At 39.6% G+C, this 27922-nt stretch overlaps 2 protein-coding genes across 2 annotated transcripts in view; one reads left to right on the top strand and one right to left on the bottom strand.

Annotated features, from left to right (window-relative positions):
- Positions 1–3661: 3661 nt before the first annotated feature.
- On the top strand, positions 3662–11230 carry BET1 (Bet1 golgi vesicular membrane trafficking protein). Its single transcript, XM_058830469.1, has 4 exons — positions 3662–3866; positions 7282–7397; positions 9380–9436; positions 9978–11230. Exons 1-4 carry the CDS (start codon positions 3848–3850, stop codon positions 10131–10133), a joined length of 348 nt encoding a protein of 115 aa, XP_058686452.1. The 5' UTR covers positions 3662–3847; the 3' UTR covers positions 10134–11230.
- A 142-nt stretch (positions 11231–11372) lies between these two features.
- Positions 11373–27922, bottom strand: part of LOC131575275 (probable acyl-CoA dehydrogenase 6) — a 77856-nt gene continuing 61306 nt past the window's right edge. Inside the window, exons 6-9 of the mRNA XM_058830467.1 lie at positions 25577–25750; positions 19384–19545; positions 19112–19262; positions 11373–12201 (exon numbers count right to left, since the gene is read on the bottom strand). Coding sequence (XP_058686450.1) covers positions 12111–12201; positions 19112–19262; positions 19384–19545; positions 25577–25750 — 578 coding nt within the window. The 3' untranslated portion in view covers positions 11373–12110. The remainder of the gene's footprint in view (positions 12202–19111; positions 19263–19383; positions 19546–25576; positions 25751–27922) is intronic.

Raw genomic sequence — 27922 nt, 5'->3', positions numbered from 1 at the left:
GTTTTTCTAATAATTGAAGCTTACTGCTTAACAAAACAGTGATTGAAATATTTGATACTAAACATTATATCATGTGATATATGCTTTTCATCATTAGCCACAGGCTAATGACGTCTGTGGCTAATCAGGCTGTTTTCACAATCCATAATTTTTGAAAGCAGCAAGTTTATAATGAAGGCTATAAAAACATGTTTTTTAAGCATGTAAAACCACTGAAATTATTGTTATTTATTTAATAATTTGATTAAAATCATGTCATTATTATATCATGTTAGTAAGTGTCATGGGTTTTCAGTCTTCATTGGAAGACTGATTTTGCAGGATGTTTGAATCAGATTCCCTGTGGTATTTTTTTCCCCTTTTTTATTGCTTTTGCAGTGGAGTCATGGAGTAATCCACTAACAAAATCTATGGGCTGTTTGCTATATAAATGTATTCATCTAGTTTAATTTGAGTCAGTAAAGAGAACCAGTAGAAGTTAGTAAAAATGGTAGCACTGATGGGACAGTTGGTAGGACATGTGGAATTCTCTTCTTATAAAAGACGTAATTTTTGTTTTTTTAAGCAGTAAATTGTTCACTAATATCTTGGGGAAAGGAGAATGACATGCACATTACCTTAGCAGGGTCTCTGACAATGACACACACATGTAGCAGGCTACTATTTAAAGATTGTAAAAGCATTGTCAAGACAAGTAAGCTTGCAGGCTTTATTTATTTTTTTAACGTGCTTTTTCTTCCTGTATGTTGTCACTGGTAAATTAAACCTTGATGAGTCACTTGTTTAAAAACACTTGCTGACTACTCATTTAGGCTTCCTGGCAGGAAGAACTGCAGATGCTATGGAACAGCTGCAGCCACACCTGCTAGCTGCCCATGCACAGCTGGTTTGCAAGGCTGAGCAGTTCAGGACACGGTCTCCATGCAGGGAGCTGCCAGGGAATGGGCCAGAAAGCCAACAGCAGTACAGAAAAATTGTATTTATTTCATGGACTTGTTCTGTGAAATCATTAACATGAATGCAAGTCATTCCATGGAAGTATAACGTAAACATAGTTTAAAAAATTAATTTAAAAATTAATGACACCCAGTTGACCTCTGTGTCCAGCCTCTGCTGTGAGACGAATTGTGATTTCCTTATTGTAATGCCAGGATATCTACAGAATTAACTTTCCTATGAGGTACTTCCAGTGTATGAAAGAACCATAAATTCAGTGTGACTAAAATGGATTTGAAACACGAATCGTGTCAGGACCATTTTCATGCTTTGCTGTAAGAAACTGTAGAATTAAACATGATATTTATAAGTTGCATATAGACTCAAGATGTTATTTCACAACATCATAAGATTATATTATATATATTATATATCTAAGATTATATAGATCATATATATATATATCTATATAGATATATATAGATATAGATTTTTTATATATACATATATAGGTATTGATATATAGATATAAATATAGATATAGAGATAGATATATAGATATCTATAACTATATGTGTATGTATATATGTATATGTATGTATATGTATATGTATATGTATATGTATATGTATATGTATATGTATATGTATATGTATACGTATATGTATATCTATATGTATATCTATATGTATATCTATATCTATATCTATATCTATATCTATATCTATATCTATATCTATATCTATATCTATCTACACACTATGAGTTGTGAACACCTTACATGTGGTTAATTGGGATTTTATTTTGCAGATAATGTAAGTAAAAAGGAAAAATGAGCCCCTTAACATGAATTGTAACTACAATCCTTGTTGAGATATATACATTTTACCTAGTTATGTATAAATCCACATTTACTGAAAAGTGGAAGATGAGTCATGTGGGAGAGAAAAAGGTGACATATAATACGCAAATACTGTAAAGGCAAATTCTTTCATATAGAAATGTAACTAAATGCAATCATTTTCTTGTATGAAGACAAAAATGTAAATAAAATTACACCTTACAGAGAGAGAGAGAGAGAGAGAGAGAGAGAGAGAGAGAGAGACAGAGACAGAGAGACAGAGAGACAGACAGAGAGACAGAGAGACAGAGAGACAGAGAGACAGAGAGACACAGAGACAGGCCATCTCTTATGAAAAGACATTTCCTAGTGACTCCTAAAACTTCATTTTTAACTCTTTGATTATACTTGTCATATAAACTGTCACATTAGCCCTCCTTCAAAAATTGTGGTGATGAGGACATTGCTTCTGACAGAGCTCTAGTTCAAAACACTCAGGAATAAGGTTTTCTCAGAGTCTGTTCATTTTCTGTAATTTTTGCAACATCTAAATTTTACTGCTCTGTGCATGTAATCCTTTAACAGACCTCTGTGCCCCAGCAAGGTAAGAAATGGGCCTGTGAACTTCAGATGGATTTACCCCAAAGGGCTAAATCTTTGAGCTTTGATCTGGTGATAGCACTTTTCCCTTCCTTGAAACAACTGATGCATTTCTCTGAACTGCTGTAAAGTCTCAGGTTATCAATAATGGCAGCTAGCAAGTTCCTGTAAGAATTGCTGAGTTCCAGACAGAATCCCACAGGGAAGAGCTTCACTGTGAGCACTACAGGGGACAGCTCTGCAGCTCATTTCTTCTCCTTGACCTTCTCTTCTGTTTTAGATGTGCAAATGATGCTGTTCTTGAAATTTTAGATAAACTGCTTAAATTATCAAAAATTAAATAGTTATTTTTTGCATTAACTAACTTCAATTTTTGTAATGTTGTTTGAGACATAGGCATCCAGAGGTGACAGAGAGAAAAATAAAGCAGCAGCTTCTCAGCGTCTGTCCTGAAGCTGGAAAAATACAAGACTAAGGTCTCAAATGCAATTCCACAAATGGAGAGAAAAGAAATGCTGCAATTATTTTTGGGTTTATTCACTGCAAAACGAGACTTGGGGTGTCTTACAGCAATTACACAGGACGTCAGCAGGATGCCATGGGCCTTCTTTTTGACCAGAACTAATTTATTCTTCCTTCTAACAACTCTGCCTGCCCAGGTGAAGACTCCTGGTGTACTGCAAACTCACTGAAGAACGACCTGTGGTCTGTGTTTATACACCTTGTACAACGCAAGCAGGTGCTGGTCCAGTACTGAGGATCCTAGCTCCTACCAGAACTCGAACACCAATGAAATTAATGAAAAGGCAGCCTCTTGTAGTTGGAAAGGAAGTTCAGCTTCATTAGTCCAGTGGATACCACACCCGAAATAGCAAACTAACTCTGAATGGACTCAGTGGCGTTTGCTCTACATGAGAGTACTGATAAATCCTTCTGGTATCATTCTAGCAAATAAATTCAATGCACTGGTGTAGTGTGAGTCACATTTTTCATATAAGCAGACAAAACCAATATGTGCTAAAGCATCGCAAGGGGTTAAAGAATGAAGGAGAAATTATCTTCAAAACCAAAATTTAAATCATTCAGTAATAATGTAATCTTCAAGTTTCCAGTCTAAGTTTCTGTATACTACAGTGGCATGCCTGTTACTTCTAAACCAACGGTGGAGGGAAAAAAGGAGTGAGAAGCTCCTCTCAGCAATTAATTTTAATTTTTTTGGCAGTTTGTAAAGGCCCTCCACCGGGACTACAGCCCCCAGCAGCCCCCGCGCGGCCCCGGCGCGCCCCGGGCGCGCACCCAGCGGGCCGCGCGCGTAGCGCTGTCGTGGCGCTCGCGGGTGAAGGGTCCGCGGCCGCCGCGCCAAGCCCCGCCGTGTCCCTGCGGCGCTCCCGGCCTCCTCCTCATCCTCCCCTTGTTCTTCTTCCTCCTTCTCCTCGTCCCGCTCCTCCCGCGGCAGCTTAGGGCAGAGCCATGAGGCGCGCGGGGCTGGGTAAGCGCGGCGGCGAGGCCGGGCCGGGCCGCGACACGGGCGGTGCCCGGTCCCTGTCAGGGCTGGGGACGCGGGAGGCGGGGGGGGCTGTGAGGGCATGAGGGGCTGTGCCCGTGGGTGCAGGGTTGTGGCAGGGCTCGGGAGCTTGGGCGGGGAAAGGCACCCCTGCCTCTGCCTCCCCTTCTGGCCCAGCTGGACTTAGGGAGCAGCTCTAGGGTTTGTGTTTATCACAGAATCAGGATTTGGTGTGGAAGTGACTCCAGAGACCACCTGGGTCCGCCCCCCTCCCATGCCGTGACACCTTACTCAGGTTGCTCCGAGGCCCATCCAACCTGGCCTTGAACACTTCCAGCGATGGGGCATGCACAGCTTCTTTGGGCAGCCTGTTCCAGTGCCTCACATCTCTTTCAGTAAAGCATTCTTTTCTAATATTGTATTTATACCTACTGTCTCTTTGAACCTATTCCCTTTGCCCTGTCACTACATGCTCTTGTAAATAGTCTTTCCCCATTTAACATTACATTTGTCCCCATTAACTAACATTTGTTGTTTAATTGTTTTAACACCTAAATGTTAGTTTGAGCTGTATTCCCATGGATAGGCAGATTTCTTGTCCTTTCCAAATTCAGAAATTGTTCATTTGTTTAGTTTTTTTAAGTACTTCTGCATGTTTTCCTACCATGTTGTAAACAACCAAGAACCTCAATTATTATAAATTTAATACAGATATAATCTGGTGCAAATTGGGAAGTTCCTGCTGAGTTTTTTGAGCAGCTGAGGCCTCATTTTTCAGCCAGCAGTCATGATGATGACTAAAAGGAAACTTTGAACTCCCACGTCATGTTCTACAACCATGTGGGTGCTGTGACGGCACTGTAAAGCTTAGGAGATGTTTACTCTTCCAAAATGTGTGACTGAGTTCTGGGGCTTCCTCCTAGAAAGGATACAGGGCTAAACCAGTTCCATCTGACACTGCCCTAGATTTACTTTACACTTCAGATTTGTATTGTGCAGTAGTATTTTTGTGAAATAAAACAAGTCTTGGGAACGCTTCTTAGTGAATCAAGAGAGGTGTTAGGATGTTTGTCATTCAAAAGTGAGCATTTTATAGTGCTTAGGTCTTCAGTCCTTTCCTTTGTCAGACTGACAGCTCCCTCTTGGTTGGAGTGCAGGCCACCCAGCTGTGCGCTGTTTCTGAAGAGGGGATGGATGTTTATGCAAGGAGTTCTGAGGAAAAAGCATGCCTGCTTTTAGTCTGACCAGCAAACAATGCCTTAAGGATCATCCTGAAACTTTTTTGAAAAGAAAAAACTTCTGGAAGGTTAAACAGAACACTTAAACGTCTGTTACCAGCTGCAGCAAAATTTTCTGCTTTATTTTGACATTCCACTGTCACTTCAGAACTACTTTTTATTTAATAGGCTGGAAATAGAAGCTGGGTACCAGCACTTCTGCAGTTGTCACCAGCTACCTGGTACCTCTCTCTTAGCCTGCAATTATATTCAGTCATGTCCCTGTTACATGTCAATGAGCAGTGTAGCAGGACAGCCCATAGAACTGCCACGCTGAAGTTTCTGTGCTTCCCAAGTAGCCAGGCTTCTTCCTTGTGCTTCCTGTGACAGATTCCAACAAAAAGAAGCAGCTGTGCCTGTTGAGAAGCTTTGGGGAACTTGTTCATGTCTGCATTGTCACAGGCCATTTAAGACAGCCAGTTTCAGTGTTTTGGCATGAAGCTGTATGGTATATTAACTTACAATCAAAATCATCTGTCACTTGGTAGGAAGCAGTGTAGTTAGATGCACTTGTAAAATCAGATACAGTGGGAACAACCCTGACTAAAATCATAGCATTTTAGTTACATTTCTGTGTTAGGCATTGGTACTTTTAATTTAGGTCAGGGTAAAAAGGCTTCTTGACTCACTGTGATGAAATAAAAACATACATTTCATTGCAGTCTACAACTTCCTGGTAAGGGGAAGAGGAGGGGCAGGCACTGGTCTTTTCTCTTTGATGACTGGTGACAGGACCCAAGGGAGTGGCCTGAAGTTGTGTCATTGGAGGTTTAGGTTGGATATTAGGGAAAGGTTCATCACCCAGAGGGTGGTTGGGCACTGGATCAGGCTCCCCAGGAAAGTGTCACAGCAAGAAGCCTGACAGAGTTGCAGAGGCATTTGGACAACACTGTCAGGCACATGGTGTGCCTTGTAAAGATGGTTCTGTGCACTGCCAGGAGCTGGACTTGGATGATCCTTGTGGGTCCCTTCTAACTCAGAAGATTCTGTGATTCAGTCTTGTTGAAGATCTGTCTAGCTTAACTTACAGAGTAACAACTTACAGGTGTGAATGAAAAAGTCTTCATTAGGTCTAAAGGATAGCTTAATGGGTAAATATAAAATATCAAAATAGCATTGTAATGTTCTATTTTAAAATACTAATATTATGTATGCCAAGCATACAGTGAAATTTTCTGAGACAGAGCTCTCAATGTGAATGTGCTTGGTGTCTCTTCTGTACTTTTTTCCTCAAAATCAAAAAATCCACCCAAACACAAAAGTCTTTAAAGTGTATTTAAAAGGCATTCAATTTTAGTGCGCCATTCTGACTAGGCAAGAAAATGTTTCTATTTAAAAAATATTTATTAATGTAACTGGATTATTAGTTGAATTAAGCTAGTGGGATCTAAGGATCCCCTCCATAAAGCTTATAGTAGTTCTTTTCTGATTGCCTTTCTAATTCTTGATCTTTCATCATTGCTTTAAATTTTTATATTGGAGGTCTGAGACTGATTTTTGTCTTGACTGGACATGACGAATTCTCCTGTGTCCATGCTGCTGTCCAGCTGCTGTCTCTAGGGACAGACAGATCTTTATTAGATGTTGGAGGCAGTGAATGTGTGGGGCTGAGCAGCTTTCATTCCCCTCTGCCCCTCATACTCTGCTGACTCAGTTGTCTGGAGGACAGCCCTAAATGTCCATCACCCACAAAAAAAGGCAGGAGTGAGAACAGAACTGCAGAATGGTGACTGAAGCAGCAGTGCTCTGCTCAGAGGCCTGGCTTCTGCTCTAAGGTCTTGTTTATAAAGAAACTCATGTGATCATAGTACTTCTTTTAATGTGTGATCAAGTGATATTTTTCTTTGTTAGAGAATGGTCTCAACTTTCCTATTTTCAGTTTGATTTACCACAAGTAATGGCCTCAATGTTTTCTTCACATCTCCATGAAGTACCTGGATTGATTTCCAAAGAACTCATCTAAAAACATTATCAAGGAAAAAAATTACAGCCATTCCTTAGTTTCTCTTGTCTTATTTGCATATTGAAGGGTAACTTGTGCATTTAGAAGAAGGTTGAGTCCCTGTTCCAGGAGCACTTGCTCCAGTGGTGTTGTCTGTCTCTGGCTACTGTTGTGTTTACAGGTGATGGAGCAGCTGCAGGGAGCTATGGCTATACCAACAGTGGCTACAGTGTTTATGAAGAAGAGAATGACAGGTTAACAGAAAGCCTGCGTACAAAAGTCAGTGCCATCAAATCGGTACGTATTTAACTACAGTGCTATCACCACATTCAGTAAATTCAATTATATGAATCAGGGAAGCAGTAGACTTAGTTTAAAACCCAAATTTACAACTATGGTGTAAACCTGGTTGGGATGTCAGGTGACCACCAAAGCTGCTCTATCATTCCTCAGGTGGATGGACAAGGGAAGAAAAGGTACAATAAAAGGTTCGTGCATCACTATAAGGGCAGGGAGAGATCACTCACCAATTATCATCAGGGGCAAAACAGGCTCGACTTGGGGAAATGAATTTATTGACAATCAAATCAGTAGGGTAATGAGAAATAAAAGACTTAAAATGCTTTGCCACTACCTTTCCATTTTTCCTGGGCTCAGCTTCACTCCCAGTTTTCTCTACTTCTTAACCCTCAGTGATGCAGGAGAATGGGGAATGGGAGTTGCAGTCAAAAACAATATGTAATGTGAAAACAGCTCTTAGAAATAGTATGCTAATATCCTCTGAAGGAAAAGCTTGGTGTTCTGATGTTTCTGATTCCTTTCAGAGATTGAGGACTTCTTTCAAACAAGTCTAACTGAAAGACAGCTCTGAGATTAAAGTTTTGTGGATTTCTTGTTCTTAAAGTTATTAAATAAATTCTTATTAATAAATATTAAATATTAAATAAATCCTTAAAGTTTTATAAAGCACATTCCAGTGAATTTTTTAGGCCTGAACTCACTCAAAATCTTACTACTGATTCTGTTGCTCAAAATTAGTTTAGTCTCAAAGAGAAATTTAACAGGTTTAGAATAAGAATTTGGAGCAAGTTAAGGGGTAAAAAAACCAACTTTGACCTTTGTTATCAAATTTAATTTCTTGTCTCCTGCTATGGTATGTTACATTTCAAAATCTGTGTATGTCAACAGAGCAGTTCATGGTGCCCCAAAGAGCTCCTTCTGGAGTTGCATCTTTTAGTGCAGTGAGATAATCTTGGCATATGGAATAACCTTCACATAACCTTCCAAGAAGCCTCATGTAGAATCAGTTTCACTCTTGATTGAAATTCATCAGTATGAGATAATGAGATTCAAGTTTTGACATGTGAAAACAAACTAATCCAAAGCATGGGGGCCTGGAGTGCGTTTCCCTCCATCCCAGGAGTTGTGCAGGTTGTTCAAGGCCAGTGTGCTGATAATAGAGGAATAGCTGCAAAGAGTCAGGCTCAGTGCCAGTTCTCTCTTGTTTAACTCCAGAGCTGCTTTAAGCCAAGGCTTCTCTGGCTGGCTTCCACCTTTGTGATGCAGCAGTTGTGTTGCAGCTCCCGCTGTGCCTGGTCTCATACCTTCCTGATTCCAACCCTAACCTGAGTCCATTTTCTGGCTCTGTCTCAGGCTTCTGCCCAGGCCATTGCTGGCCCTGGTCACTGTCTCAGGACTGGCTCTCCCTGGTCTATGCAGCTTTCCTCCTTGTCCTGCAGTGCCCTTCTGTTCTGTGACACAAAGCAGAGAAGGGCTACTCAAGTTCACTGAAGAAAGTCCCGTTTATAGCACAGCAGCAGCTCATCAAAAGAGATGTGTTTGCAGGTTACAAGTGTCTACTCCAGCAACACTTAGAGTCAAACCAGTGCTCATGGCTCTCTCTGCTGTGTGCCAGCAGTTTTAACAGTTATTCCAGGAAATGGATGATTGCTACTTCAGACTTGACTAGATCTTGAGTATTTAAAAGTCCATGCAGTAATTGAAGTAAGATATTATCTGGAAAAGGGGAAGAGGAGCATTGAGTACTTTCTGTGACTCTTTAAACTCATCTCTTCAGATGAAAAAATCTTTATTTCCTTAAAGGTTATTGATAGAATACTGTGCGTGTTATTTTGTTTTTTGAAAATATGAGGTGTTGCTTTCACTGGGGAAATGCTAGTCATGTCATGTATTTTCAACTTGGTTCTCTAATCTATGTGTTAACTGATTATTCATATTTAATACTTCTTGGTTTTCAGTTGTTTGTTGGTTTTTTTTAGCTTTCCATTGAAATTGGAACAGAAGTTAAAAACCAGAATAAAATGTTATCAGAAATGGTAAGTGTTGAGCAAGTAGCTTTCATTAAATATGGGTCAGAATTAGAAGTTAATAATGTAAAGCATCCTGTCATTTAGTATGAACATTGGTATTATAATAAATAATAAACTGTCAAGGTTATTGTTTACTGTGACATGTGACTGATTTGTCAGCAGTATCAGTATTTCTGTTCAAAAAGATAAGATGTGCTCTTAAGGCACAGCCAAGATCTTTATGCCTCAGTTATGAGTATAGGTTTTCAATTAGAAGATGTCTAGTATCATTAAAAATGCACTTTTGTATTTAATTGTATTCAAGAATAGAAGGAAGCAAAAAATAAGGGAGTCAGAAATGCTTTTTTTGCTTACACTTTACTTTGGCTTGGGGTAAAAATAGCACTGAATAAATGGGTGAAAGTTTTTCCTGGTTAATTTTTTCCTCTAAAATAATTTCAATTTTGGAAACTTTGAAGAAAGCTATATTTAGTAAGGGTATTTCTTTTCTCAAAGTAACATGTTTTTTGTTCTTTTGTTTGCTTGTTTTTGTTTTTTTTAAATGTAGGAGAATGATTTTGACTCTACGGGTGGACTTCTAGGTGCAACTATGGGCAGACTGAGAACACTCTCCAGAGGAAGCCAGACAAAGCTATTATGCTACATGATGCTCTTTTCATTATTTGTTTTTTTTGTAATATACTGGATTATTAAACTGAGGTGATGCATGTTACCTCTGGTTTACACTGACTAATTTCAACTGCAGTCTTGGTTACTGAAGACATTGATTTAAAGTGGCACATTTTGTGGATAAAACAGTGAAATTGTTGTAAATTGCATTAACAATTAATGCGAAGTTATATATAGTTTTCTTAATGTATCCGAGTTTTTCCATCATCCCCTTTTTTGGGGGGATTATCTGTAAATATGCAGAAACTGCTAGAGTAGCGGGATGGATTTTTTTAGGGGAAGATAGTTTTTAGAATTGATTGAAAAAATTCAGAGAACAATGGTTATTTGAAAAAAGCAGTTGCAGAATTTCAAGGCTTTGTTTTTCATTCTGTTTTTTATTCTGGGCCATGCTCTAAATTAGAGCTCCAGTTTCAAGCATATAGTAATTTCAGTTGCAAAAGCACAATGAATATTGCCAATCTTTCTAAATAGATCTTACCTGTGGATTTTTAAAAGGCTGGCCTGAAGCTAGCAAATGTAATAGTGGTACCCCCAAAAATTACTTCCTGATAATGTTTAAGTAGTTTAAACTGCATGTTTTGGCAAGAAGTTACTTAAAACTGGATTTTATTATTTAATTTAAATGTGATAGATTGTGTTTACACATCTACTCTTCTAAGCAAATGCCTTTCAGCATTGGGACCAACCAATATGGACACAGTACAAATATTTTCTTTATATTTAAAGTATTTAAAATTGAAATGATTCCATTGAATCACTTGAACTTTTACCATTAGTATGTTTACTTTTTAATTAATGATAGTCCCTAAATCTACAGTGCATGATGTCTGAAATACAATGGGAGATATTTTGAATTTTATATTAAAGTATATTATAATGCATTTGTTGGAGGTGCAGTCACATTAAGGTACTTTATTTTGAAATCTTATCTTTGGCTCACCAAGTAGTTTCTAATCATTGAGGCTATTATATTGCTGAGTTTAACATTCAAAAAAAAAATTTAAGTTTCCTAGATATTGAAATTGTAGCTACAATTTTTGAAAAACTTTTCTAGAAATACTGTATGATGTGTTACCATTAATAACCAATTATGAAATTACAAATAAAGTGTCCTGTAGTATTATCCTAGCTAGTGTTGTTTATATACATTTTTTTTCTACTGTGGATTTTTTTTTTTAAATGGTGCTGTATTTAAGGAGCAATTTTTATTTTTTTAATCAATAATACAGGGTGCCTCTTCCAGCTTAAATGGCTGTTTTAGAAAGACTTTAAGTAATTATGCACAGTTTTCATATTAATGTGTTTATTTTTAATATTTTTCTTAATAATTACACACAAAACATAGTACATTGCTGCTGAAGTTCAGGCCTCCACAACACTTAAACAATTGTTTATGGAAGTCTGCAAATAAAAATTTAACACTACTCCCATCACCAAAAGTCCATGACAGAGTGGAGTACAAATTGATAGGGATTTGACAAAGATGACAGAGCACATTTTGATGACTGCTTGCTAAAAGTGAAAGATAGGGAAGGTACCTGTAATTGAGAGGAAAGGCACTGTTCAGGGGTTTGATTATGGCAGGGATTCGTTTGTGCCATAATTGTTCACTTTGAAAGCAAAGCCATACTGAAATGAGATCAAGCTACATAGCTTCCATTCATATTGAAGTTCTGTTTCGTAATTGTCAGCTTAGATGCTCTAAAGTGTAGATAAAGCTTGATTAAAGAACACATTTTTTCTGTGTGCTTAGCATGGGTCATTGGAAAACTTAACCCACTGAAAAAATGGAATGCAGGACGCTGCAAACTTTCAGAGTGCTTCATATCAACAAAAATTTGACACAAGAAAACACAGAGTGGTAATGGTGAAAGACCTTGATTTGCATTTTGATGGCAAAATTACTGATCTGTTTTCCACTCAAAGCGTACTGCCTGCTCATCACCTTCAGTGTGCAGCACAAGTCATGCTCTTGCTTTCTTAATTTTCAAGGAAGAGTGGAGATGCGTCACTTTCTTGGAAGAATATCCATGTATTTGCATATGATGGAAAGCATGGTTTCGTCTGTGCCCCCTCCTATTGACATCAGTCTCAAGTCCCTGCAGAAATATAAAGGGTGCATTTAAACATTTGCATGCTGTTCTGATGGTGACAGCTGGACAGCTTGCCCAGAATGACGTACGCATTGCCACGTGCCTGCAGAACACCTCATCCACTGGCTCCTGGGCAGGTGGTCTGTGGTGCTTCCCACAACAGCCCTGCTGCTCCTGTCCTAAACCTCTAGGTGCCTAAGCCTGCAGTTGAACTGTAGGAGGGGAGGGAGCTTTTCCAGGGCCAGCAGCAAAAAGTGTTGCAGCACTTAAATTTGTTTAACTGTCATAAAAGAGTTGACCAGCACTTGAGGTATTGGAGAATTGCATGAAAAGGGTACAATTCCCATGCATTCCATTACATTCCATTCATTGGTTTTTAACCAATCCAGGTTTTCCTAATGGCTATGTAAGATCTCCTAAAAGCCTTATTAGTATTATATAATACCTTTAATGTTATATAGTTTCTGTGTAGTATTCTAGTATAGTTTTATATAATCTATAGAGCTTCTGTGCTTTAAAAATTAATGGCTGCTTCAAGAATATTTACATGATATTTCTAACCACACTCATTTAAAACCTGCCACTACTATCACTGAGTCATCCCTAACAGTATTGCCCAAGTTCCCTGTGCTAGCCAGAGTGCTAACTACTACAGCCTCGAGCAATTTTACTCACAAATTTTGACCTCCTTTGGGGAGAAAAAAAACCACTATCAATAAAACCAGCAGAACAATTCTAAACTACCACTGCTTAGTAAGCTGAAGATTCCCCACCTTCCAATGGGCCTTGCTGAAGGCAGCAGACCTGGAACAGTGTTAGGTTGCTTGTTCTTAGTACTGCAGTGCTGTCTGCTTTGTCAAGCTGCTGAAAGACCCTGCCAATGCCCAGCATTTGGCATCTTCACTGTAGCAACAGCAAGTAAGTAATCCACAGAACTCCCCTGTGATGTCAGTAGAAATCCTCGCTCTGCTGCAGGAATCCTGGACACGTGGGGCTTATTCATACGAAGTTAGAAATAGGCAGTGTAAGATCTGGCTTTGGTGGCGTGTGTGACAGACAAGTCAGGCTGTCACATATAAAAATGTGTCAAAAAAACAGAACAGCTTTTGTATGTTTTGTGCTTGTGTGTATCTTCAAATCTACAAATTTGCTGATAATTATATTTTTGTCTCTGTGGGTGAGATAAGGAATATTTCTTACAGAATCTATATCCAGGTGACTATTGCTGATCTCTCCTCTAGGGAGACAGGACAGAAGGTTTCCCCTAATTTAAGTGGACTGTGACAAAAAACTCAAATGATTTTAATCTAGCAGCCCTCTTCTGGGAAAGAAACTTGCTTTTATCATAAGAAAACAAAACCATGGGATTAACTATCCTGCTAGTAACTCCATAAGGAAGCTGGGGGAGAGGACACAGTAAAGTCAGCTTGTGTATCAGTTATTTAATGTATGCTTGTGGTTTGATAGTTTATATGATATGAACTATATATATATATATCAAGAATGCATTAATACAGCACAAAAATATTTCAATATATATAAATACTAGAAGTTAATTACTTTTTTAAGGGTATTGTTAGGCTACTGTTGTAAAGGCTTTTGATCTGGCACAGTGACATTTTGCTTTTGATTTCTGCATCACCTTTTTGATGCCACATGGCAGAGCACCACATCCTGAACTACCTGCAGCCCTGCTGAAGTGAGCACCGACCTGTGGTGGCTTCCCCCGACCAAGGACCACGAAGAACCAGCCAGCAGCACACCAGGCAGTTTGTAAAGGTGTCATTTTGAGGGACCAAACTTCTAGCTACTTGTTGAATGTCATTAAATGCTGTTTTCTTTAGATAGAGTGGGAATTAACCTGAGGAAGGAGAGAAATACAACTACTGTGTTCTATCCCTCTAAAATATTCCCTGTGAAGAGTTTACCTACATTTGGGAAATCCCATGTGTCTGAAATACTCACTGTGTATTATAAGACTTCACTCAACCAAATCAAGAGATATAAATGGTAAAAATTAATCCATGTTTTAATGAAAAAAAAATATTCTTCAATATCAAGTTAAAAAACTGCACTTAGGAGGGAGGGTGAGGAACTATTCCCACCTACCAAACTCATTCCAGGTTATCAATAACTTGTAGTTAGGTAGCAACAGGGAAAAAAAGCCCTCCAGCTAGAAAATCATGCTTCCTCTCTCCATAGAAGCCATGTCAAACAGCCTTCAGAAATGTGTCAAGCATTGCTTGAAGGAGAAACAAGAACCTCCCTTTGACTACCCTAATTTGAAGGTTATGAAATAACAATGTTGTTCTAATGATTAAGAACCCTCTAATTTACAGCCTGAAAATGTATTTCTGAATAGTGTCATCCAAAAGAGTCTGCAGTTTAACATTCATCTGTTGGCTCATGCTGACCCCTCTGCACCCTGAGTGACATTTGGACCTTGTTTTGCATAAGCTAAGCCGTATCTATTACTCTGCCCCTAAAAGGTCTGGTCCCAGTTTTCCTGAAAATTTGGTCTGGTCCTTATCCCACTCTGAGCTCTCCCTTGTGTGTGATTTCCCTAAGCATAAAGCAGAGACAGGTACCCATTCACAGCACAAGTAAAATTTTAGATCTTGTAATGTGCTAAATGCAGCTCATGGCACACTAAATCTGTAGCTTCAAGTTGGTAAAATGTGGTTGTGCTTGCAGTTGTGCCTTCTTCCAGAACCATTTATTACCTACCAGTACATTTATTACCTACCTAGCTGAGCCTACTCTGGGAGCTGCTCTACACTACATTTTCCTCTGGAAAACCATATGGAATTGGATTGAAGCCCCTTCTGTTCCCAAACCATCTGAGAGGAGCCTGCTGTACTATCTATGGTGCAGGTGTCTTCAGGAAACTTCAAACTGCTGCCAAAATAAACTAAGAAATTTTCTTTCCCTTTTCTGGAAGTGATCAGGGTCAGACATGGGGAAAAAAAGCGAGTTTTAGTTACTTGAACCCTGGTTTCCCCTAATAGCCTGCCTAATAGCTGCTATATGGCAGCAGTCCCTCAGAGATGCTGCTCTCCACTTCCCTGGCTAGAAGGCCTTCGGTTAATCCTTGCCAAGGTTTGCATGGCTCAGAGTAGCACTGCTTGCCAGGCCATTTATTCACTGCTTCTTTTCAGCACAAACTGCACTTGAGAACCTTTACCCTTTTTTCCTCATAACTAATGATTTTTAGGTTTTAACTGTTTTAAGGTTTTATTACTGGCAAGAATTTTCTCAAAAAAATTTTAGCGATGAACCCTCAAGCCTAATATTTTGTGACATATGTCTTCAGACTCAGCAAGATTACGTATAGGCTGTCCAAATTAAACTGAATCTGAAAGAGGCTTTTTTCTAGAGAGAAGAGTTTGAGCTGGTGCCACTCAGTGCAGCAGGCCTCTGACCAGGCTGGCACTGCCCACAGCTGTGCCTGCCAGATCCCATGATCCAGTCCCTTCCCCTTCAGGGACACTCTGAAGGGCAAGATGAGGGAATGAGCATCACCTTGGCCTGCTCTGAGCATAATGCAGAGAGTAGAGCATAGCTCTACTTTAAAGTCATCACCTGCTTTGATTTGCTGTCTTTAAGTCAGATGTCATGTGCTTCATGTCCTAAATTCCTTCTCAAGGTACTCATACAAGTCAAACAAAGTGGTAGACAGGCATCTCTCTCAATGTCTCTGCAGAAAAAGGTGGAAACTGCAGATTTTGTTTCACAGATGACAGGAACTGGTATTAAGTCTTGTCTCAGAAGCTAGCTACAGACTTCAAAGGAAATTGCTTTTGTCAGCAGAAATTGATAGGTTTAATTTTGTTTGGTACAACTAAAAATTGCTATAATGAAAAAACACTCATTAAAACTCCCAATTGTCTGGACTCACTCAAGTTTAGACATGTTTTGTGAAGAATGAAAGACTACAAACAATGAAATAAAAAATGAAACAGAATGAAGTATTTGAACTAACTTTATATATGTGAAGAAAAAAACTAGATGGAAATACATTCCTAATAAAAAAAAAAATCTACTTAAAATTATACAGAAGTTTGTTTTTTAACTATCCTCAATTACAAATAGACTTTCATATTGCAATAACTTTGTGACAGTTGAGGAGAAAAATAAAAATGTGTTTCTTCTGCAGCTATGCACTTGCAATGCTACTTAGAGTTCTATTTCACATGAGTACTCAGTATTTTTCACTATTGCTTTCTTGAGTCTTTCACAATGTAGCCAGTAAAGAAATGTTCACTTCTCCCTATCACAGCCCACAAGAGAGAAACTTCTAAGAATTCAAAGCAGTTAAACATGGTGTTTAGAAGTTGGTAACAATCTTAATTAAAAAAAAACTGAACAAACTAAACTGTTCTAAGAAGATCATGTAAGTTCTTCCTATAACAATTGAAATGCACATCATTACTATTAAAATATATGGATCACCACCTGATTTTTTTTAAAACTCATGAAATCTGAAAAGTTGCAATAAACTTGATACTCAAAATTTTCTTTCCTCTGATCTCTCTTAACCTGGGTTTTTCATACAGATCATGGGTTTGTTCAGTCACGATGTCTTTAAGGCCTTTCAGACAGGAGAGAAAAATAAACAAGCGTGACTCCAGGCTAGTGCTTTCCTTCTCCAGAATCCTGCTATGACAGGGTACAATTTGGAAAGTCCATTCTTTATGGGTTTTATATTGGCTTGTTTTTTTCTATGAACCTTGTGATATTTGGGCTCTAAGCTTCTTTTTTTTATTTTTTTTTAATTAACCTAATATTAGAATCTGTACAAGTAAGACATTTACATATGTAAAATCAACCCCGTATAGAAATCTACATGGTGAAGCAGCTCTCTTCATGCTTTCTAGAGAAAAGGCACTTAAGAAATACCAGTTGTTCTACAATGTTTAAAACGTTAATGATTAAATGTCAGATATGAATAAAGTAAGCTGGCGAACAGTTTTGTGCCGTTTCTGTTTATGATCTTTAACTGACACTAATAACTAAAATTCAGAGACTTCATGCACTAACCATGCTGTGTGTGCTGTGTGTTCTTTGAGGAGTACCAGCCCGATGTGTCAAAGACTAACCGACATTTCTTTGAGAACTTCATAAATTATGCTACAAAAATGTTTGTACATTAGGACTAGATGTTCTGCTGTGCAATTACACTGCTCCTACTGGACAAACATCACAGTGACGTGAATGGTTACTCAGATTGCTGTACTAAAAAGAACGGCTTTAGGGAAGTTGCTGCTTTACTTATTGTTACAGATTAACAAGATTCTGACCTGAACATATATTCTGTTTATTTAGGTAAAACTCTCCTTGTCCCTTCCTGGACCTTTGGTTACTCAGTGATGGAATTTTACTGATTCATAGAAAATTTCAGAGTATAAATATCACACTCTCTTTAGAGTAATTTATAACAGTGTTCGTATTAGAGGAAGAAAGATACATTTCTTTAGCCAGCTGACTGTGTACATCAACAGGAAACACTCTGGATTTTTTCTAAGGAAAAATGTGACTGTGCTGGTATACTTGGAAATCACTCTTGAATCTACAGAGAAAAGCCCTGCTCACAGTTAGCATTACTATACTGGGCTAAAAAATCTTAAAACAAAGCTATGTAAAAGCATGTACACATTAACAGACTACAAGATTTACAGTAAGTGCTGCAAGAGAGGGATTCATGTTATTCAGAGTGCCTACTGCAGTAGCTCTTAACACCTCCATCACCAGTGACCATTAGTTGTAAAAATAAGGCTGTGAAAAAGTAACTAAGGAAAGCCATCATATTGACAGCTGGCTTAAAACCACCATCATAAAGCTGTCTGTACCTTTGTAAGAAAATTTCAAGAGTCCACTTGTCAAAAATATTGAGGATTTCTTGACTTACTGCAATGGCATTCTTGTTCATAAAATGCTATTAAAAATAGAAAAGATAACTCAACCTACCTAAGAAGAAACAAACTTTTTGCAGATTTTCTCAAGTGTTCTGCTCTCACTTTACACATACATGTTTATCAAAACTTTCAACTAACTGAACCACCGATTTGGCTAACTTTGGATTAGGTATTGTCTATGTAAGGGCTGAACAGAAAGCTATTACTGCAAGAGAATCCAAGGTCAATTTTGGTCCTTCTCCAGAATATAAGACACTGAGGCCAGATACCAAGAAAATTGTTTCCTCATGGAGAATTTTGTTCTAAGTAGATAGAGACTTAAAATTTGAAGGGACTTTCAGCCAATTTGCCAAAAGGCCTCTGTACCATTTTAATGATCTAACGACTTTCTGGAAGCAATTACATCTCTCGTACGTCTCACATGGTATCTGATGTGACTAAGCGGGTGGAGACTGCTATCAGAACAGACTACTGCAGAAGCCAAGTGGTGAACTCCAGGTTCACACATATCCGGGGAAAAAGATAAAGTTGATTTTCATTCATTTTAGAAGAAAGATTCTGGTTTTAGTTCTCTTCTTGTGATCGAGATTACAAGCAAACAAAAAGCAAAGAGAAAAATATCACTGGTTGGTAGCTCTCAATTTTTTCCTCTCTTTTTTCTACTCTGCCGTAGATACCAGAGGACCATCAGGGAAAAATACTGAGTTTTTCTCTTTCATTTGACATTTAAGCTAACCTGTGAGTAGTTCAAACTTCCCAACTGTAATGCAAAGCCAAGACTTGGCAAAAGAATAGTAAGTTCCAACACATGTCTACCCAAAGCTAATGGCACTGGGTGTCCTTGCGTCCACAACCCACTTCAGTGACATGCTATGAAGCAGAACAAGACCATTCACACTGGTGAGGAGCTGGTGTTCTTTGCAAGTAGGTGATTGTTTAACAAGACATTTAAGAGCCTAAATTTCAGATAAAGCCACTTTGTATTTTCATCACTCCCTTACCTGTAAAACCTGCTCACAAGAACTTCACTGGTGAATCCCATTCCTCCCCAAAACTGGAGACAGCTATCAGTGACTTCACGGGTCAGACGACCTGTCTTTAGCTTAGCCATGGAAGCAAATTTTGTCACATCGTTGCCTTCTACATAGAGAGCTAATAAAAAAAAGAGATAAAAAAGCAGTCACTCTGGAAATCACCTCCCCATGTTCCTTTAGCCTGACAAGGTTCTTTGCACAAAGAGAAGCACATCTGGGAAGCAGATGTGGGAGCTCACCCACGGCACGGTGCAGCAGCGAGCGCAGGAGCTCCACCTCAGTTGCCAGCTCAGCCAGGCGGAAGTGCACGGTTTGGTTGTGCAGGACAGGCTGGCCAAACACCTTCCGCTGCCGAGTGTAGTCAATGGTTTCTTGTATAATAGTTTCCATTGGTGTCAGGGCTGGAAGAAACAAAGCACAGAATAAGACAGCATTTTGGCCAGATCTGATTAGCTTCTTGTTGAAAAAGAAGGTTTTTTTCACATTGCACAACCAACACGTTAGGTTTTCTAAAGCAAATTGAGAACTCTGTACTCTGTACACTCAGTTTGGGGTGAAGCTTCAATTCTGAGAAGAGTCCAGTACCTCCTGGTACCTTGAAGACAACTATCTCACTTGAGCCCCAAACTGCCAAAACCTGGAGGAGAGGAGAAGGAATTGGGTAGGGATGAGGAGATTCATACAAAGTACCAACACGATGAGGTAAACTTTATGCTTAGTGTCTCATCTGGGGACCTAGCAAAAGCTTGTGGCAACTCCTACTTTCCATGCTACCTGTGTCCTGAAGGTTTGTTAAAATCCTGGAAAAAAATCTGAAGGCAGACAGTGTAGTGTGCTTGGTGAGGAATGCTGTAGAAATGTAAATTGAAGGAAGCCTTCAGGGAGAAGGCAGAAATCTATTCTGAGATCAAGGAATGCAAATAGACTGCTTATTACATCTGCATTCTGTGATCAGATCCCAGCACAGAGAAGAAAAAATTCACATTCACTTTAAAAAAAAAAATTAAATAATTCTCCTAATGGAAAACAGTTAAAATGAAAATAGAATGAAAATAGAATGAAAATAGAATGAAAATAGTGTACTGCTGTAAAACAGGTGAGAGAGGCAGCAGACATGCTTTAAAGCAGAACTAGTTTGCTGCTTCTTTTTCTGCAAACTGAGACATATCCCATTTTAAACAAGAGAAGAAAGGGAAAAGTTTCTTTTTCAAGGCAAACCAGCCTTGAAATGAATGACTAAGCTATCAGTATATTGAGTATAGCTGGGATAACAGCAGGTACAGAATGTGTGAAGAATTTTCTTTGGCAAATGTGGTCCCATGTTACTATGACAAGCAGTAGGGCATGATTTCACAAATCTATCTGTATGAGAAGGGTCACATTTTATCGTTTCAAAATATGCATATCCATATCCATTTGCATTTAGAGTCTAAAACACTGAATGTGAAATGCAAAATAAACCTAAGCCTTGGACAACTATGAAATCCCTTTTTCTACCTGCCAGTTACTCACATGACAGTCCCTTGCAGGAGCCTGGTTTGGTTCCTTTGTTTTCAAGATCACTGGTATTTAAACTTCATCTCTCTACTGCTCTCCTGTGTAGACTCTGCATCCCACCAATTCCCCCTGACATGATCATTCACCATCACTTCCACAGAGCACCATTCTTCACATGATGTCTCCACATTCCACAGGGTGATCAGCTTTTCTCATTACCTAAATGTATTCCCCTCCTTTCTCATACAACTGACTTCAATGCACATTTTTCAGAAGAGCATATACAGTAATGTCCTCATTTCTTCTGTGTTAACACACTATGTTGTCACCCAAATGCTATCTTTCTGGACAAGAAAATAAACTTCTGTTTTCAGGAACATCTCTTGAATAGAAATACTGTCCTTCCAAAGGACAATGTCAATCAACACTGTAGCATGTGTAACACCAACAGCTTTTTTACTTGTATGTCTGTGGTCTGCAGCTTGAGAAATATAAGGAAAGTGCAAGGAGCATCCAGGCACCCCTTGTCCTTCTCCCTCAGACTGAAATCTGGGAGGAACACAGCAAAGTCTGAGCTGCTGGGTGGGAAACTAAACAGTACATGCCAGTGCTGGGAGAGCAGAAAGGAGGTGGAAGGGATAAAGACGAGGGACTAATCTTGTGCTGTTCTGTCAGAGCAAGGTGCTCCAGCACGGCTTGTGTGGTTCCCAGCATCCAGCATGATGGAAAGAGGGGATGGGAAACAGCAAAGAGGAGGCAGGACCAAGATCAGATAGGAAGAAACAGGACAGAAACTGTTTAGGTCCTGCTTGCAAAGGTCTAAAGATCATGAAGGGACTTTGGCCAAACTCTGCTCAGGCTGCCACCACACACCATGGCTCAGACTGGGGTTCTGGGAAAACTGCTCTTAGTGTCCATCTCTCCAATTCACTGCCTCCTTCCTGACCCTACTGATCCATCCTCCTGTTTCTTTAGCTGCCATTACTGCCCTTCTTATTTCAGGAACTGTCATTTGCACACAGAAACAAACAGAGGAAATCAAAGGACTGTCCTGGGCTGTTTCAAGAGTCCATCAGGTCAAGGGTCATGATTCTCTCCCTCTATTCTGTTCTCCTGAGACCCCATCTGTAGTACTGCGTCCAGCTCTGGAGCCCACAATACAAAACAGACACTGATCTGTTGGAGCATGTCCTGGAGGAGAGTCCTGAAGAAGATTAAAGGGCTGGAGCACGTCTCCTATGAGGACAGGCTAAGAGTGCTGGGGTTGTTCAGCCTGGAGCAGTGCAGGCTCTGGGGAGGCTTTATTGCAGCCTTTTGATATATAAAGGGAGCTTATAAGAAATATGGGGACAGTTTTTACCAGACCCTGTAGTGTCAGGACAAGGGGGACTGGTTTTAAATTGAAAGAATGTAGATTTATATTGAACATAAGGAAGAATGTTTTGGAATTGGAATTACATGATCTTTAGGGTGCCTTCCAACCCAAAGCACTTCTATCATTCTACAATTCTAAGAAATTCCTTAGGAGAGTGGTGAGACACTGGAACATGTTGCCCAGAGAAGTTGTGGGTGCCCCATGACATGTCCATTCGCTGGACATGTTCAAGGCCAGGATGGATGAGGCTTTGAGCAACCTGGTTTAGTGAAAGGCATCCCTGCCCATGGTGGAGGGGTTGGACATTAAAGGTCCATTCCCAAACCATTCTGTGATGCTGACTAGAGGTATTCAGAGCTCTGAGCACAGCTCTAACATGGCAAAGCTTGGCTGTGTAGCAAACAGCACCAAAATGCAGCACATCATGAATACCATGACAGCCAACAGCCATGTTCAACAAGATAACAGCACACAACACTTTGCCAGTCATACGAATTCAGAGAAATGCCATTCCTGATAAGGAACCCCCCTTTTTATTTCTGTGTATTTGTTTCCTTCTTTTATACAATGTTCCCCACATCCTTCGAAAAACTTAGCCCCATGGGTTTCATCTGACAGCACATGCAGGAAATGTCACTCTAGATCAGCCTAAGGAATGTGTGGCCAACCACACAGCTGAGAATTGTGAAAGCACTTGAAGTTGCCAAATGGAGAATAATCTTTTCCTTGTATCTCCATTCAACTTATATTACTCCACTTGAAACTTCTGCTCACTGTAAAGACACTTTGTCTTGTTGCTGTGTCTCCTCTCAAAAGAAAAGGAAATTGATATATTTCTCTTAGGTTGTGACTGATCATTCTCTAATGAACAGTGAGCTCTAAGCTGAGCAATATGATTCTTAAGGATGTGTGTTACCCATGCAAAAGGAACTGTCATCCCGCTTACTGGCCATGACTCAATGGTGCTCATAAAACTGAAGTTGCAGGAGCAAATAGAAATCATTAGAAAAGTGCCATTCTGCTTTCACATGCACACTGAACTCCCTCTTTGTCTCAGAGTTAAGCAATTCACAAAACAACTGTTTGCTTTTTTTTGCCATAGCAACATTCTTTTCCTGTGATCAATGCAACAGGTCCTCAAACGGACAGTGTTTACCAAGTGTCACAACATGGGAGACACGTGGCACCCTTTTTCTTTCAGTGAAGCAAGAAACAGTGACTTTGACTAATGCCTTTGATAATATGCCACTCAGAAGAAGAGACCACACCTGGGAGCAAATTTTGCAATTCCAGGAAGTTAGTTTTCCATTTATATTTTATACCTGTTTGGCTGAAAATATGTTAAAAGGAAAAAAAAAAAGATGAAGAAAGATAAGAAAGATACTGGCCACAAAGAAGATAATTAATAAACAAAAAGAAGCCTAAAGCATGTGATACTTGAAGCTAAAAATACATAAATCCCCCACCAAACAAAGAGAAACAGAACAAAAAACTCCAAACACAACAAAATAACATCTCAAAAGGAAAAACAGAAAGAATGGCAGTCAACTGCCTTTTCCAAGTTAAAGGAAGCAGTGAAAGTGAGGATGCCAGGACTGGTCCCTAAAGCATTTAAAAGCAGATTGATGATTTTCAATGTTACACTCATGAACTGGGAAGGAACAGAAATGTCCTACTGAGGGGCAGAAGTGAAGAGCAGGATTAAACATGCAGACCTAATCACAAAACTACTGAAGGCACTTACATCGCTTATCACATCTGAGCCTTCAGCAGAGCAGTCATGGTTGAACATAGCCGAAACCACTGGCAGGACTGGAAGTTAACACCTCTTGATGCTGTGGTACAACCAACTGCACCCATCAAGTACCTTCTGAACGCTGGTTACTCTTTTTCTTGTTTACCATAATTGGTGATCTCTGAAGTTTGCAGCTTGACCCAAAACATGGGTCTTGTCCCTGCTGCCAGTGCTTTTATGCGTTTTATATCAGACAGTTGAAAAAAAGCAAACTGAAGGGGTCCAGCAAGGTTTACATAGTAGCTACTGCAGAAGGCAGCTCCCTCTCCTTGGTGAGCTCCTAGGCTCTTCCTGCCTGGCCACAGCAGGTGAGGAGAGTTGCCTTTCCCAGGCTGCTCATCCAGGGCAAGGGTTCACCTGCTCCTGCTGCGTCGTTTTGGACAAAAAAAAAAAAAAAAAAAAAAAAAAAAAAAATTGAAACCTGGTGTTCCAGTTCCTGGCAGAGCACAGTGACAGCCAGGCAGTTGTGCAAGACTGGACAGTACCAAGCTGCCCGTGGTTTTAGCAGGAGTGATCTAACCTGCCAGGCTTTGTGTATTGATGCTGTCAGTGCGCGTCACTTTTGCCTGGGGCATGACTAATGCTGTTGGCTGCTCTGCTGCCTGGGGAGTCTCACTGCTGCCCAGAGCTTCTGATGGTTTCTTTAATTTAGACTTCAAACTGAGCATAAAAATGCACATCTTTGTAGTCTGTATACACCTTAATTAAAGCAGAAGGAGTGGTAGGATCACATCTCCTGCTTGCCTGCGTCTGCAGTGACATCCTTGGCAAGTGTGACCTCCTGTCCTTTGCTAAAACTACTCTCACATGTACTACTTATCTCAGGCTGAATTAAGAACTTTTTCTCAAAAAACAATTTTTTTTAAAAGGCATTTGAACTCCAAAATATTTGGTCTGGGACGAACCCAAAATAGTGAGTGCTTTTTTATTTGTTCACTGAATCAAAACACTACTTCTTAGAATGCTCAGTTCCCCAGCCACTCACAGACAGTGACAGACAGAGAATGCACAAGAGCAGGAATACAGTGACATTATTTAGACAACCCTGGAATCTAAAGAGGACCAATCTTCTTAGAGTGAACCACATCATATTTAACCTGAAGAAACAAACACTGGCGGGTAGGGAGAAAGTTTGCAGTCTGAAAATAGAAAATCCAGACTTGGATCTGGTTTCCTGCAATATCCAGAATCCATATAACCCGAGTACATGGATTTGAGTACAGCCTGAGTTCTGAGTAACATAAACTCTGTGATAACATAACTTCAGGGAAAGGAATGTGGTGCTGTACCACTTATGCCCAAAGTGTGCAGAGGTAAAACAGATCTGCAAAACAAAACTCTGACATCCTGCAAGAGCCGCTTCTTTACGCAGCCAATAAGTTAATTTTCTAAAATCCATGATAAGAATCAGTAACTCACTGTACTACAGGAAAAGTCACCATCCTTCTATTTCATGCCGCTATTTTGATAGCCTTTGCACCATATTTGTAATAGACATAACATGATGCCATATTTTCTTATCAGCAGAGAAGCACCAAGAAAAAGAAACAAGGCAAAAGGAGCCTCTGCAATGGCTCACAAAATATTTTCTGCTTCAGGTTTTCCTACACAAAAGGGAATGTCATCTGAATCCAGGCTATGGTGGATTTCAAAAACAGATCCTGAAAGGTCATTGCAACTTACAAGAAAAGAAAAGTGCTGTTAGTCATGCGAAGAGTGACCCCTGTGTCCCAGCCCGGCTGCAGAAGCGCAAACCATGACTTACCGATGGCTACTCCCCACAGCCGCTCTTCTTGGAATTGCAACATCTGGTATGTGAAACCCTTTCCTTCCTCACCGATGAGGTTTTTGCAGGGGACCTTTACATCTTCAAAAAAGATCTGAGCTGTGTCTGATGACCTCATACCCAGCTTGTCTATCTTTTTAGCAACATGAATACCTGAAGAGAATGGCGTACGAGAAAGACAAAAAAGAGAAGCACTTTGAACAAGGACAATGTTTTCAGAAAGAAAAGTCTGCAGATCTCAATGTATGTTCAATGACAACAGTGAAACCTACCTTTAGGAAAAACTTAACAGTATTCTGGAGTAAAATGGCCTAAAGCCTATTTTAAAAGGTTTTTGCAGTTTATTAAACCAGCAAATCAGAAACTTTAAATGCAAAAATCCCACTTTTCATAATGTCCCCAAATAATAAATATTTACTACTCATGATAATCTTACTCCCCACAGGTCTTCAAACAATGCAATATTTATTTGTTTATGTTTGATTTTTATCTAGCATTATAATAAAATGCTGAAATTCCATTTGGCAATATTTGCCAAGTGCCTGCACTGCTATGCAACTGTACACAAATATTCAGTAAGGACAAAAACAGAGCTACATTTTAAGCAGCAGCTATGAGTATTTCTCCTCCTGGAAATCCTCTTCTGTCCCTCCCTTGTTCATTTACCCTCCCCTTCTTAGCCTATGCTGATTTTTTCTGGCACAGTGATCACTCTGAGTTCTCGTGTGTGTATATTTTTGAGGAGGGTTTGCTTCCCCGCAGACCTCTCGACACAGCACTGACTCTGACCCCACGTGCACTGGGCTGTTGAAGATGAACCTGGTTCATTCAGGTCTGGCCATATAAGGGCTCAGCTACCTCGTCACACCAGGCAGGACTCCTTCCTGTTGTTTGTTTTTTCATAGCTACAAGTTTTTTCTTGTTGTTGTTCAGATGCAAGCATGGCTTACCACTGTGCCACAAGAGTTTAACAGGCACCCACTGTTTTCCTGCAGCAATTCTCCTGTCTTTTATCTCCCTGTTGATCTGGAGTTAATTCATATACTCAGGGTGAAAGTCAAGAATGTTTCAAAATCAAAGGAAGACAACAATCAGGCATAAGGATTTGTGCATAACATGTTAATTACATCTGACAGGTCTGTATATGTAGCAAAACAGTCCTCCAACTCAGCATATGTATCTTTGCCAGAAAACCAAAGCTTTTTACTACTCACGTACATGTTATTCCAACCAGCTTTGTGATGAGGAGGTATTCTGCTGTTATTTTCCTCTTTAATCTTTTTCAATCCTTTACTACTCACTGGCATGGCTCAGTAGAAGCTGGTTGGTCACAATACAGATTGTTGTGGTCCCTCTGTACTTGTTTGTACCTTGCTGTTCTTCACAGCTTTCAGAGAACATCTCTTTCTGAATTAATACAGATGTCTCAGCTTCCACTCACAGGAGGCCTTCAGCCATATGAAAATTACTTTGGTTTTGCAGGCTGAAGAAGTTGGCAGTCGTTTCCTTCAAATCTGCTCTCTCTGGCTGCACTTAATAAGGTTACGGGAATTTTCATCTCTTCACAGAGATGAAATACTGACAGTATTTACAAATGCCAAGACTGCGCTGAGAAGAAGGTCCACATAGATTTCCCCAAGTTCCACTCATGATTTTTTCTCTACCAACCAAGCTGTAAACAGATACTGTATTAGGAAGACTTGCTTTGATACATGATCAATGCAGGAATAAAATCAGGACAGCTTTATAAAATTTCTTGACTCTTGAACTGAAAATTATCCAGCAATTTGTACTCAGTCAGCCAAAAAAGCATTTGTGGTTTGTTTCCATATTAAAAAGGGAGCTAAATAAGCACACACTGAGCAATTTACAAGCCCAGATGAAATCTGGAACATTGTTTCCCATTGGAATATCACTATTTGGTTTCTTTGAGAGTCTCAGAGATCATGTATGGTCTAAAGCCAACGGGCTTTATGCAATCAGTGCTCCTCACCCATATGAAGATGCACTTACTGCTCTTGTTAGTGGGTGGTTTAAAAGGACTCTCCTCAAGAAAACCCAATTCCTTCCAGTTCATTATATTGCTAAATCAATCCTGTTGTTTACTTCCCAGATCCACTTACACCAACAACTACAGAAGAGATCTCTTACAGACTTGGTTAGAGGAGCTAAATGTACTAATGATTTTTACCTGTAATTCTTCCAGATCAGGTTGGGTGTTCTGGGTCCAGCAGCATCCCCCTCTGTCATGCCCTGCCAGCTTCACTTGCTCTTAAATCATGGTTCTCACCCACAAGGAGACCAAGCTTCATGAGTCTCATGGGA

Source organism: Poecile atricapillus, chromosome 2 (assembly GCF_030490865.1).
Source record: "Poecile atricapillus isolate bPoeAtr1 chromosome 2, bPoeAtr1.hap1, whole genome shotgun sequence".
Lineage (NCBI taxonomy): Eukaryota > Metazoa > Chordata > Aves > Passeriformes > Paridae > Poecile > Poecile atricapillus.
The sequence above is the reverse complement of the archived record's forward strand: the minus strand, read 5'-3'. Positions and strand labels throughout refer to the sequence as shown.

Bases quoted from the DNA above. Each gene is read 5' to 3' on its own strand.
- BET1 (XM_058830469.1), top strand. The intron at 7,398-9,379 runs GTACGTATTTAA...GGTTTTTTTTAG, and splicing joins AAGTCAGTGCCATCAAATCG to CTTTCCATTGAAATTGGAAC. The intron at 9,437-9,977 runs GTAAGTGTTGAG...TTTTAAATGTAG, and splicing joins ATAAAATGTTATCAGAAATG to GAGAATGATTTTGACTCTAC.